The sequence below is a fragment of the Aquarana catesbeiana genome, unplaced genomic scaffold (genome assembly GCF_042186555.1).
Source record: "Aquarana catesbeiana isolate 2022-GZ unplaced genomic scaffold, ASM4218655v1 unanchor229, whole genome shotgun sequence".
Lineage (NCBI taxonomy): Eukaryota > Metazoa > Chordata > Amphibia > Anura > Ranidae > Aquarana > Aquarana catesbeiana.
This window is the reverse complement of record NW_027362656.1, coordinates 731468-745985: the sequence shown is the minus strand read 5'-3', so window position 1 is coordinate 745985 and position 14518 is coordinate 731468. Positions and strand designations below refer to the sequence as shown.

General features: G+C 44.7%; 2 protein-coding genes and 1 pseudogene across 2 annotated transcripts in view; 2 read left to right on the top strand and 1 right to left on the bottom strand.

The window, feature by feature from the left end:
- The window catches only part of LOC141121742 (uncharacterized), a 286488-nt gene extending 273309 nt beyond the window's left edge, over window positions 1-13179 (top strand). The window contains exon 10 of the mRNA XM_073611451.1: window positions 499-13179. Coding sequence (XP_073467552.1) covers window positions 499-1829 — 1331 coding nt within the window. The 3' untranslated portion in view covers window positions 1830-13179. The remainder of the gene's footprint in view (window positions 1-498) is intronic.
- LOC141121752 (uncharacterized) overlaps window positions 1-14518 on the top strand; it is a 617570-nt gene that overhangs the window by 386741 nt on the left and 216311 nt on the right. The gene's annotated exons all lie outside the window — the stretch shown is intronic.
- The window catches only part of LOC141121739 (uncharacterized), a 473317-nt pseudogene that overhangs the window by 295173 nt on the left and 163626 nt on the right, over window positions 1-14518 (bottom strand).

The window sequence follows — 14518 nt, the reverse complement described above, 5'->3', positions numbered from 1 at the left end:
CATTTTATATCTGATCTATATTTGAACCTTAAACAGAAAGTGATAATGAGGGAGGAGTCAATAACCCAATGATGGTGGTCTTCAGGATTAGTCCAGTCTTCATCTTGGTTGTTCTCCCCCCATCCTCACTCTCTGACCTCTGGTGGGGCTCAGCTCTGCTGTTATTCATGACTAAATCATGGACTAAATAAAGAAATGCAGGACTTCTTGTGTTGGGAAGATGGCAATGAGTGATAGAGGGGGTGGGTACACTCGTCCTATAATCCCCTCATCACTGTCACTCCTATAAAAGACAGTTCTGATTGTTTCCTCACACTCTGACTAAGATCCATAAATAAAGAAATGAACTGGTAGGAGATCAGAGGACCCATTTACTAGTTTCCTTGGGGGTGGAATTGTAAGATCCTCAGAGACAAAGCTGCCTGATGTGGGCGGAGTCCTGGTTTAGGGGAACTAATCTGCTCATGTCTAGTAATAATCTTTTTATTTCTATTTTAGTTGATGGACGGGAGATGAGGAAAACCTCAGAAGATTGTCTCACTTTGTCTCCAGACTGTAAAGTAGAAGATGAGGACATCACACAATCTAGTCCAGGAGAAAACCCGACTACCTCAAATGTCCATCTGGCACCACACAGTGTAGATGGATCATCGTATTCCTCTTATCCTGAGGAACCTCAGACTGTGAGGGACGGTGCCCTCCTTCCAACAGAGAAGAGCTTTTCCTGTACTGAGTTCGGGAAGTGTTTCCCTTCTAAATCCCAGCTCAATGTGCATATAAGATCTCACACGAGGGAGAAGTCATATTCCTGCCCTGAGTGTGGGAAATGTTTTTCAGTGAAGTCCCATCTTGACACACATCAGAGATCTCACACAGGAGAGAAGCCATATTCCTGTCCTGAGTGCGGGAAATGTTTTTCAGTGAAGTCGAATCTTTACACACATCAGAGATCTCACACAGGGGAAAAGCCGTATTCCTGTCCTGAGTGCGGGAAATGTTTTTCAGTGAAGTCCCATCTTGACACACATCAGAGATCTCACACAGGAGAGAAACCGTATTCCTGTCCTGAGTGCGGGAAATGTTTTTCGGTGAAGTTCAGTCTTGACACACATCAGAGATCTCACACAGGAGAGAACCCGTATTCCTGTCCTGAGTGCGGGAAATGTTTTTCAGTGAAGTTCAGTCTTGACACACATCAGAGATCTCACACAGGAGAGAAGCCGTATTCCTGTCCTGAGTGCGGGAAATGTTTTTCAGTGAAGTCGAATCTTTACACACATCAGAGATCTCACACGGGGGAGAAGCCATATTCCTGTCCTGAGTGCGGAAAATGTTTTTCAGATAAGTCCCATCTTTACACACATCAGAGATCTCACACAGGAGAGAAACCGTATTCCTGTACTGAGTGCAGGAAATGTTTTTCAATGAAGTCGCTTCTTTACGGACATATGAGATCTCACACAGGGGAGAAACCGTATTCCTGTCCTGAGTGCGGGAAATGTTTTTCAGTGAAGTTGCGTCTTTACAGACATCAGAGATCTCACACAGGGGAGAAACCGTATTCCTGTCCTGAGTGCGGGAAATGTTTTTCAGTGAAGTCGAATCTTTCCAGACATCAGAGATCTCACACAGGGGAGAAGCCATATTCCTGCCCTGAGTGCGAGAAAAGTTTTTCAGATAAGTCCGTTCTTTACAGACATCAGAGATCTCACACGGGGGAGAAGCCATATTCTTGTCCTGAGTGCGGGAAATGTTTTTCACTGAAGTCTAATCTTTCCAGACATCAGAGATCTCACACGGGGGAGAGGTCACTTTCCTGTCCTGAGTGAGGGCATTGTTCCTCACTGAAGTCCTATCTTCCTGTACATCAGGGATCCCACACAACCCTCAAGGTGTATTAGTGCCTTGAGTGCAGGAAATGTATTTTATATGAATGTTGCTGGACATCACAGCTCTCATGTGGGGAAGAAGCATAGCCTGATATACACCTCAGATATACTTCATGGCTGATCTTCATCATGTAAGAAACAGTTCATAAGGAGATCAGAGATCACCAAAGACATGGATGAAGTGTTGTAAAAATACAATGGATTGGTGGCTCATACAGGTCTGATAATGTACTTTTATGTCATGGCTTTCTTCCAGGTCCGCACCCATGCATGCGCACACCCAGAAACCTCCACTGTCATTGGCTGTAGGACAAATTTGTCAGCAGGTCCCAGCCAATGATTTTCCCCAGTACCCTGCTGATCACCTGCAGCCAATGACAAATCACTCCTGTGTTTTATTTTGTAAACACAGGGAGCTATCTTGTGATTTCTTATCTTCCTGAGTCCTTTTCGGTTCAGGAAGAAAAGAGAACACCACACTGTTAGTATAATCACCACACTTTACACCCACACACCTTAGATTGGCACATTTAACCCCATTGATTGCCCTAATTCACCCTTTGATCAAGCCTGTCACCCAACCAGTGCCATTAGTACAGCGTCAGTGTACAGTATTTTTCACCCATCGCTGTATTAGGATCACTTGTTACATCAGATAGTACCAGGGTCAGCTAGCATTAGATTGTCCGCACACTATCACACTCATGCTATAGGATCCTGATCACCACCATTACTAGTATAGTGTCTGTATGGATCAATATCCTGATCATGAATAGAACTATATTAGTGTCCCCCCTTAGTATAGTGTCTGTATGGATCAATATCCTGATCATGAACGGAACTGTATTAGTGTCCCCCCCCTTAGTATAGTGTCCCTAATAACGCAGTGTTAGCAGGATCAGCCCTTCTGCCCCCCAACAAGTGCAGTGTCAGTAGATCACCGGCACCTCTAATACATTGCACACATAACCGCAGTGTTAGCAGAATCAGGCCTGATCTCTTCTAGCACTAGCAGGCAAGTTATATTTGTGTAGCACCCTGGAGTTTAGGCAGGGAGCTCCTCAAAAATTTACTTGCCAGGAGTAGTTATCCTGGTTGCTTGTTAGAAATCTATTGATTTCTCACTAAGTTTGGCCTTGTTGCACTTTTCTCTTCTACCACTAGGTGGCCGGGCACTTGGCGGTACTAGATATGAGAAGGACAACCCAAGGTCAGGTTATGGGTATATGGGGTATCTCAGCCAATGGGCAGGGGTTTTCTTGAATCTCTTGGCCTGCTGGGAGAACCTATATATTGGGGTGGAGTCAGGTGATCGATGTTCGGTGCCACCTGGACGGCTGTCTAGGTGGATGTGTGTCGTATGCCCCCTGCTGCTAGACAGGAGATTGGGCCTATCCCGGGCACATCTGGCTGCTAGGCTGTCTGAGGTCCTATCCAGAAGTAAGTGAGCAGCGCAGGGTTGGCACTGTGGCTTGCAGTCCAACCAAAAGTGACGGTTCTGCTGGCCGGAGAACCTGTCATGGTTGGCGGTAGAGGGGAAGCTGTCACCACTAAGGGACCAACCCCCTTATTACCAGGGGCCACAATGAGTAACGGAAGCAAGTACCGGAGCAGTATTCTCACCGAACGGGCTTGGTGGAGAATCAGGAAACTTCAGGCGGTGATCAAGCCAGGGACCCAGCCAGAGGAGGTGACGCTTGTAGAGCAGCCTTGTGTGTCAAGCCAGGGACTGAGCAGGCCAGTGGAGTGAAGCTTGAGAAGTATCTGGAGTGCCTAGTTAGGGACCCAGCAAAGAGGCGGGGGTGACGCTTGAGGAAGATACCACCATGAAGATTGGAGAAGTCAAGGGATTCAGAGTCAGTGAATCAGAGGGTCTAGTGAGAGACCAGGAGCTCAGTGGGCTGAAGAACTACAAGGAGAAGTTGTAGTGAAGGTGAAAGAACTGTTATGCTTTGTGTTAGGAACTGATAAAGACTGTTGCCATAAGAGACAGCATTACTGCACGTGCAGATGTGGTGTCTTGCTGGATGCCTTTCCCTGCATGGCTGTCCTCCTTGAAGTCTTGGAGTCTGCTAATTGAACTTGCAACTACTTTAGGGTGTCCTGGCCCTAACCCTCTTTCCCCCAAAAAAGTTTGTAAGAGAAATAAACATCTCTTTTGCATTCAAGAAGTGTCTGGTGCCCAATAACTTCCGCCTTGAACCCATTATGCTTCATAACCAACCATATACAGAAGGATGTCAGCTATCTCTGGCCCTGGAGGTTCTCATTAGACTGAAGGAGGCCGGAGACCTTGCTACATTTGTAGTTGTTCAAGCAGTCGTTGACAGCCAGAAACTCTTTTTCCGATGAGTCGCACTAAGTACCTGTGAATTTAGTGGCCAAAATTTCCCAAAAAAGGCACACTAGTGAAGAGGCCTACAGGATTCTGAGTATGACAGCTGAGAGCAAAGGTGGAGTCCTCACTGACAGAATCAGGCTTTGAATAGGAACTTGTACAGAGCAGCGGCACCCTGACAGGAAGCTCAGAGGATGGAGGAGAGGTCCCTGCTAAGGTCAGGTGTACCCAACCCCGGGGAGCTGAAGTGCTAGGAAAACTTGATTTGTCTTATATGTAGCAGGATGCCAGTACTAGTGCCCCACTACCTTTTGGTGAACTGGCAGGCACCAGCAGCCTAGTACATCCTAGTCTTTTATATACCAGGACAGAAGTATTTCATGTTGACCTGGCAGGTCCCACAAATGGAGTCCAAGCTGGTGAGGTGGCTAGCACTAGTATTATCCTGCAGACACCAAGAATTCAACCACAGACCCATAGAGTCCATAGTGTTCTACAAGATGTGCTTGCAAGTCCTGATTAGCAGCCCACAGATTGTGCAGCGCTCGTACTTCCCCCATTCACTGCCCAACCTGGAATTCAGGTGGAAACCGCAAATTTTTGGTGTTTTTCACGGAAGATCTGTATCGATCGATTGTGAGCTGAAGGAATTCATACACACAGTTCGCATTGGAGACCTATCAAGGTTTATAAATGTAAAACTTTTTTGGGCCTAAAACCCAACATGGGCGTTACTAAAAAGAATGAGCCGCGATCATATTGGTGCAGAGACCTGATTCATCATATGCCCGTGTTCTCTGCTGCAATGGCCAGGCATAGATATGAGACGATAATTAGTATTATGCATTTTAGTGATCACACATTTTGTCGTCCTTGGGGTGACCCTGAATATGATCAGCTTTACAAAATTCCGCCCCTCATAAACTACCTCTCCCAGAAATTTTCAGATGTGTATACGCCCCAACAAACCATCTATATAGATGAGGCCATCATACATTTCACTGGCCACCTTCCAATCAAACAGCATCTCCCCAGCAAGCATGCCAGATCTGGGGTCCTAATGTAGAAGCTCTGTGATAGGGCCACAGGCTATGCATGTCATTTTTTTATATAATATATAAAATCCAACACATAAACACCACTTTATATTAGTAAATTAACCACAATCTCAGGGAAACCTTCCCTGGACTTCTGGGTCTAGGGAGTCTGTGCATCCCGTGTGCCACTTTATAGACACAATCTTGGAATGAATTGCTCGCAGTGAAGTGGAAGGACAATTAACCACCTTAATACCGGGCACTTTCACCCCCATCCTGCCCAGGCCATTTTTCAGCTTTCATTGCTGTCACACTTTGAATGACAATTGCACGGTCATGCTACACTGTAACCATGTGATTTTTTTATCATTTTCTTCACACAAATAGAGCTTTATTTTGGTGGTATTTAATCACTTCTGGATTTTTTATCTTCTCCTAAAAAAAAACAACACGGCGCAGCTGCGATTGCCCCATGGGCACGCGAGAGTGGCCGTTCTGGGCGCCATTATATGACGTCCACCCAGAATGAGAGCCGCCCCATCGTCATTTGACAGTGGGGCGGGCGGCAAGTGGTTAATTCCATTAATGTAAAAACTATGATTCAAATTTGCACGGTATGTGATGTAGTTGAAGAGCCTCTCTGTCCACGAATATAATCTTTATATGGGAGGGGTGGACTTCAATGACCAGATAATGAAGCTGTACTTATTTTCCCGTATAGTCAGATGCTGGTACATGAAAGTGTCTGTATATTGTCAGAACTATTGAGGTTAAAAAGAATTAATTTATAATGGTCTAAATATATTATTTTTAAATGTGATTCTCTGGACATGAGTAGTAGCCATCTTGTTCAAAATCTTTTTTTTAAGAGATTAAACGAAGTTCACTGTCCTTAGAGAAGAGATTTTCACAGGAAGGTTTTAAGGCCTCACCATATATTCTACTAAGTTATAAATGATGAATCCTTGTCAGTTAATCAATTAAGGCATTAGCCAAGGAGGCCCAATGTTATGTTAAGATAAGGGCAGGGCAGACATCAGAAATTTTTGGGCCCCTTACACAGCTTTAGGCCTGCCCCCCCCCCCCCCCCCAGCCTGACCACCAACATTCCCCAGGGCTTGCCCACGGGCCATCCCACTGAATCCAAACACCGGCCACCTCACCTGTACGCACTCAGCCCCCCTCAATAGCTCCTCCCAAAAAGGCATTTAACCTTCCCCTATATACAAAAAAATAGCTGCGCTGCCACTTAAAAGTGAATACAAAAAAAGATAACCTTGATATCTACAGGTTGTGCACCCATATACCATAAATAAACAGTGAAAGAAAAATATCAATTACAATTAAATAATCATCATGAGTCAAATATAAAAATAAAACACTGAACATGAGCAGTCCAATTCAAAAATTAATGGAGCAAGAGAAGTTCATAGAATAAAAAGTTCACTAGTGAAAAAGTCTTTCAGAGGAGGAATATGACAGTCATCCAGGCGGTGTGGGACATGTGATTTTTTCACCCTGAGGAGCGTGATGACAGGAAAGTTCCTCCACCTTTAGACAAACTGCCCCTTACCAGATCAAGTGATCTCTTGTTAGGGAGATCGTATGAGCGTGTGGCTGTCTCCCCCAGCCTGGGGTCTCTGCTGGGAGCGGATCCCAAAAGTGTCACCTCCCAAGGGGTCCTCTAGATGATGGAAAAACGCTCGTTCCCCATGGAAAAAAATATAAGAAAAGCCTCCATAGCGTAACACAATTTTAAAGTTTTATTAAAAGATAAAAAAACACACTTACAGAGTAGTAGTGTCAAATTCACATTAAAACCAAAAGCCGGCCGGCTCCAGACTGCTGTCCGTTGCTTCCGGGATCAGCGAGGATAGTGGTGACGTCAGCACGCCGCTCCTCCCTACGCCGTTTCGACAAACCTGCCGTCTTCCAGGGCGGCGTGCTGACTCACCACCTATATATATCCTACCAACTCAACAGAACGCCCCCTTCTGAGATCAAGGTGTCCAGTGTTGATGTCGCCATCTTAAGAATAGGCAAAACGCCCTTCTTCAAGTGAAACTTGTCTGTTACCAAGGTAACTCAATGAGGATATACCTATAACCGCATATTGACCATTTAAAAGTTTTAGTAAAAAAATATTTTTTTATAAAAGAGGTTAACTAAAAAGCAATCTTTTCAATCCCCCCATATGATGACAATGGAGGTTGAACGTCAGAGGTTACATCCTTATAGCCCAAATTTTCAAGTGACAGTCCGGGTATTGTAACAACCACAGACCCACCATGGCTACATACCACCCGATGCTCGATGCTATCGACATGCATATAACAAAAAAGGGAACACAACATAGTATGCATGGGGATCGCACCATGCATGCTCACGAACAGTGTTAAATGCATGCATGACAGATCCCAAATTGCTCGATAGATCGAATTGGTTGTTAGATATTGGGACTAGCAATATAATTAGTTAATCATCCCCCCAGGTTGCAGAAGCAAACTGGGGTCACCAAAAACTCCAAAAGTTCTGTATATAGCTTTCTGTAAATGGAAAAAAACTATTTATATTTCCCCCAAGTAATAATGATACTTGTATGGGTGTATGATCAATTAATTAATACTATATCCAATCATAGGCACTAGGAACAGGAGGTCTCCCCATATATTCCCATACAATGGTGTTATTAGGACAAGAGGTTTATATTGTTATCTCAAAAGGATTACAAAAACAAAGAAATGGCCAAGGGGTTGGGGACCCAACTAGCCCATTCGCGTGTATAATAAACCAATGAAATATAAAGGGACTATGCAGCCCTATAATCATAAGAGTACCCCCAACATTTGCCTATACACGAGGTACCCAATGTTAAATTAAACTCCCAAAGAAGGTCAACCATGAACTCAGAATGGGGCCAAGATAAAAATTTCTAACCATTATCAATAAAGGCATTTACATCTGTGTCAATATTAAGGCCGTGAGGGGTATAACACCGGACTCGATGGATCCAAGCCATTTCAAGTCTAGATAATTCCCTGACTAAGGAGCCACCCCTCCAATGAGCACTATATCTGTCTATCCCCAAAAATAGAGTATTTGCAGGGTTACGATTATGATGTAACGCATAGTGCTTAGACACCGAGTGAAATTGAAAGCCATTTTTGATGTTTGTGATGTGTTCCCCCAGGTGGACTTGCATGGGCCCTTTAGTCCTGCCTATATATTGCAGCCCACAGGGGCATTGCAATAGCTATACAACCCCCTTCGAACTACACGTAATGAAAGGCTCTATTTTATGTACCCTAGATGTACTGTGAGAGATGAAGGACTCGGTTTTCCTCTGCTTTTATTGAGTTAGCAAATCTGACACCTATGACACTTGTGGTAGCCTGAAAGGTTTGAAAAAATGACACCTTTTGAATAGGTGGATCCACCACATTAGGGGCAATCCTGTCCCGCAAAGATGGAACCCCCCTAAACACAATCTGTGGTTTCTCAGGTAGGATTGTTCTGATGACTCTATCGTTCTCCAGAAGGTGCCAATTCTTCTATAGAATACTTTTTATTTGGCGATGTTGTGTGGAAAAGGTGGTGATAAACGGTAAAGTGGGTCTCCTATTGTCTTCCCTAGGGACCTCATTCAACAAAGTAGCTCTATCAATAGTTTCCACTTGTTCCATTGTTTTCATCAAGAAATCCCTATCATACCCCTTTTCTTCCAACCTTCTTGAAATAATGCCTGCCTGTGTCCTGTAATCACTGACATCTGTGCAATTATGCCTCGTTCTTATAAACTGGCTTTTTGGGATTGACTTGAGCCAGGGGTCATGATGGCATCTCCCTATAGGGATGAAAGCATTACGATACGTTATTTAAAAAACGAGATGGTTTTAAATGTATTTCCTTCCTTGGAAATAGTAAGGTCAAGGAAGTTAATCCTCTCCTGGCTGCTCTCATGGACAAACCTGATCCCCCTATTATTGTTATTGATCGAGGAGAAGAAATCGTCCAATTGGGAGGTGGATCCATCCCATAGGAGGAGGATGTCATCGATATACCTAGCCCAGACCTCAAATAAGGGCTTCGGTCTTTATAGATGACGTCCTCCTCCCATTTAGCCATAAATAAATTGGCTAAACTGGGGGCATACTTAGCCCCCATGGCGACGCCACGCTGTTGACGATAATACTGATGATTAAACCAAAAGTAGTTGTGGCCAGCCGCATATTCCAGCAGTTCAATAATCTATGTCTGTTGTTGTTTGTGTAAAGATGAAAATTTACTCATATAATATTCCACTGCAGAAATCCCTAGATGGTGTGGGATGATAGTGTACAAGGATGTGGCATCTGCCGTCACTAACAGAGTTTGGTCGTTAGATCTTATTTCAGACAGCAGATTAATCACATGCCTAGTGTCCTTCACATACAAAGGCATTTTGAGTACCAATGGTTGAAGGAAGTGATCAATGTACTTGCCCACCCGGGACGTGATGGAATCGATCCCACTCACAATCGGACGTCCCGGGGGGCAAGTCAGGCTCTTGTGAATCTTCAGTAAACAATACAATATGGGGACTCTCGGTTGCTTTCGGAATAAGAAAGAGCTTTTCTTTTTCGTTGAGGATACCCATCCGGTATTCAACTAAGGGCAATAGTGTCTTCTTGTATTCCCCAATGGGATTGCCTGGTAGTCGGACATAGGTGTCCTCATCCCCCACTATATTCTGCATCTCTAGTAGATATGCGTCTCTATCCAAAACCACGATTCCCCCACCTTTGTCCGCTGGGCGGATCACTATGTTCTTTTTATTACAAAGTGAATCCAACCCTTCTTCAAGGGTCTTATCCATTCTAGGATTGGGATTTTTTATGAGCTCCAAATCTCGTATGAGAACATCCCTAAATACCCTCAATGAGGGGGCCAAAGTTCCAGGGGGGTTAAATGTTGAGGCATTCGATAACCCAGAGTGTTGGACATGCTGCTGTACAGTTGCAATTTGCGTGGTTTGATTACTCGCAAAATATCATTTGATATTGACCCTACGGACAAACCTATGGATGTCCATATAGGTCTGAAATGTATTTAATTTCTTGGGTGGTGCAAATTTTAAACCCTTACTAAGCAGGATAGTCTCCGCCCTAGTGAGGGTTTGAGAGCTTAAATTGAAAATCCCATCACTTTTTACTTCCTTGATTTTTTTTTTACTGTGCTCTCCTCCCCCCTCTGGTTCCTCTTTGTTTTCTACTGGTCTTTTGACCCCTTGATTGGGTCTGGGAAAACCCCAATTCTGTTGTTGGTAATTCCCCCCAGTTGGCCTATTGGAATGTTCTCTAGATGGGCCTGGTCTCACATGGTCGAAGTCCCGATTATTATTTTCAAAGACAGAGGGTCCATATTCAATGGGACCTTCTCTATCTCTTAAGGGAAAAAAACGATTATGTGTATTGACCCCATATTCATAATGCCGATCCTCCTCCCTCTCGGAGTATGAGCGGTTCCCACTATAATAATCCTGATCGTACTGTCTAGTAGAACTCTGATTGTGGTATGGCATTCTATCTGTATCTCTCCTATGATACTGATACTCCCTCCTATAGTTATGATATAATCCTAGATAATGTGAGGGGCCATAATCATAATTTCCTTTCTTTCTCTGAGAAGGTGGTTGGTTCCCTCCCATGGGCCTTTTAGGATATCCCCCTCTCGGTGGTCCCGTCTCTCTTTGTGGTGACTGGTATGAAACTCTTCTACCTTTCTTGTCCCCTTTGGTGTTATTTGGTGTTTTTTTGGATGTTTGTTGTGTATAATAAGTTGTTGGTAAATGTTGTACCGTTGGGAGGTCACTCTTGGGGTGTCACTCCCCTGAGTGATAGCCTCCATTCTGGAGTCTGAGTGGGCCGCTTGTTCAGTGGCCAATTTCTTCTGCCACTCAAAAACCATACTCGCCTGATAGTCTTCATAGTCCCTATTGTATTTCTTACCTTTTTTAATTTTTTGTTCCCTTTCCTCTTTATCAAGAGTTTTAATAAGATAGCAGGTGCTTTCCTTATACTCCTCACTGTCCTTATAAGGGAGTAAACTGTCCTTGAAGGTCTTAATTTCCAGATCCAATCTGGCTAGTTTACCTTTTTTTCTGGATACCAGAAATTGAACTCTGATCCCAGCGTCATTGAAATACCGGAACCATTCCTCCAACTCTGATTCTCCTTTCTGTGGACAAACCTCCCACCTCAGACTTCTGGGAACCATTTTAAGTCTGATATATGTTTCTAGAAATGCAACATCCCATTGAGTGTGAATTTCTGAGACTGTTACATTTTTAAGTCTCATGAAAAGACCTCCCAGATCATTGTCACTATCCTTAAAGGTCTCAAAAACCCCTTCAGTATTAACTGTTTTAGATGCTCTGTATTCAAATATGTCCATGTTTATACACAAAAACTCCTCTCAATCTGAGAGAAAGAATTAACAACTAAATACAATTCCACAATTGTTGAAAAGTGATATGACTGTGAGTGCATGTAAAATTATTAATAATTAATATGACTGTGCGTACATGTAGTGTACATACAGGGATTGCTGCTGTAAACTCGTATCTCAATAAACAAACTTCAAACAGGAAAAATTACTGCGCTATCCCAAAATCCAATCTATGAAGATATGTGGTATATATTGTGAAAAAAAAGGGTTGTTTGTGTAGCTGCAACCATAAATGTGAGACACATCCCCTTACTAAACACTATATACAAAAAAATAGCTGTGCTGCCACTTAAAAGTGAATACAAAAAAAGATAACCTTGATATCTACAGGTTGTGCACCCATATACCATAAATAAACAGTGAAAGAAAAATATCAATTAAAATTAAATAATCATCATGAGTCAAATATAAAAATAAAACACTGAACATGAGCAGTCCAATTCAAAAATTAATGGAGCAAGAGAAGTTCATAGAATAAAAAGTTCACTAGTGAAAAAGTCTTTCAGAGGAGGAATATGACAGTCATCCAGGCGGTGTGGGACATGCGATTTTTTCACCCTGAGGAACGTGATAACAGGAAAGTTCCTCCACCTTTAGACAAACTACCCCTTACCAGATCAAGTGATCTCCTCCCAAGGGGTCCTCTAGATGATGGAAAAACGCTCGTTCCCCATGGAAAAATATATAAGAAAAGCCTCCATAGTGTAACACAATTTTAAAGTTTTATTAAAAGATTAAAAAAACACACTTACAGAGTAGTAATGTCAAATTCACATTAAAACCAAAAGCCGGCCGGCCCCAGGCTGCTGCCCGTTGCTTCCGGGAGCAGCGACCTTCCCCCTCTAATGCATATGATTTCCTTGGGCTAACTTTTGCTTTTAAAGGGGAACTCCACACTCCATTCTCCAATGCTCTTGTCTCCCCTTCTAATGCATATGTTTTATTTTGGCTAGTTTTTGCTTTTAAAGGGGAACTCCACACTCCATTCTCAAAAGGCTGTGAGCTGCCTTCACCAATACAAACCACATCCTTTTTCAGAGCAAACAACAGGGCCAGCTAGGAAAGGGGTGAGAAGAGCAATCGCCCAACCCCCTCCTGAACCATACAAGGCCACATGCACTCAACTTAGCTGGCTGCCTTTGGGGCATGTTGGGCTCAGCCCAATACCAACCACAAAGCACCTTGTACCCACTAGATTAAAGGGGCTTTCCACATTCCGGAAAGCCCCCTGTCTGCAGCCCCCACAACCCCAGCCTAGGGTTGTGTGGAAGAGGCCCTTGTCCCCCTGAATATGGGAACAAGGTGGTTGACTTTTCGGGGGCCCGAGCCCCTCCTGCCCCCGAGCATACACGCCCCTTTCATGGGCTGGCTTGCTGTATTTGGCTAGGGGTATGTTAGTGTGTGGGAGGGGCACAATCTTTTTTTAGTTTGGGGTGGGATTTTTCATGTGTGTGTGTGGGGTGGGGTGGGGGGGCTGGCCTGGCCAGAGAGTACATTTGGGTGTCCTTATAGAGCAGGGATATGCAATTAGCAGACCTCCAGCTGTTGCAAAACTACAAGTCCCATCATGCCTCTGCCTCTGTGTGTCATGCTTGTGGCTGTCAGAGTCTTGCTATGCCTCATGGGACTTGTAGTTCTGCAACAGCTGGAGGTCCGCTAATTGCATATCCCTGTTATAGAGTTTGGAACACATGTATTTTCTCTTCGTACAGCACCTGCCCGCGAGATTGTGCTTCCAGCGCGATACCATCGTGCTGGTTCTCGGAAACAGGGTAGTGTACATCTCGCGCTGGCTGCAATAGGAAAAACACATTTTTCTATTGCAGCGAGCGTGAGAAAGAATTCCCCTCCAGGGGCATACCCTGCCCTTAGGTCTGGTATGGATTTTAAGGGGAACCCCCTACGCCGAAAAAACGGCGTGGGGGTCCCCCCCAAAATCCATACCAGACCCTTATCTGAGCATGCAGCCTGGCCGATCAGGAAAGGGGGTTGGACAAATAAAGGCCCCCCACCCTATGTGAATGAGTATGGGGTACATCGTACCCCTACCCATTCACCTGGGGAAAAAGTGTCAATAAAAAAACACACTAGACAGGTTTTTAAAGTAATTTATTAGGCAGCTCCGGGGGTCAACTTCGGGGGTCTCTTCCGACTTCTCCGTGCTCTCCAGCCTCTTCTCCCGCTCTCTGGCCTCTTCTCCAGGTCTCTGGTTCTTCTTCCGCTCTCCGGTTCTTCTGCCGGGCTCCTCCGCTATCTTCTGCTCTTTTTCTAGCGGTGGCCCGGTCTTCTCCGTCGTCTTGTTCCCTCTTCTCTTCTTCCGATGTTGACACGACGCTCTCTCCCGCTGTAATGCCGTGTGCGAGGTGCGCAACGACTTATATAGGCATGGGGTGTGGTCACCGGGTGATGTCATCTGTTGACCCCGCCCCTTATGACATCAAAGTCCCATCATGCCCCGGGACGGTGGATTCATAAGGGGCAGGGTCACCAGATGACATCACCCAGTGACCACGCCCCATGCCTATATAAGTCGTTGTGCACCTCGGACACGGCATTACAGCGGGAGAGAGCGTCGTGTCAACATTGGAAGAAGAGAAGAGAGAAAAAGACGACGGAGAAGACCGGGCCACCGCTAGCAAAAGAGCAGTAGATAACGGAGGAGCCCGGCAGAGGAACCGGAGAGAGGGAGAAGAACCGGAGACCCGGAGAAGAGGCAGGAGAGTGGGAGAAGAACCGGAGACCTGGAGAAGAGGCTGGAGAGCGGGAGA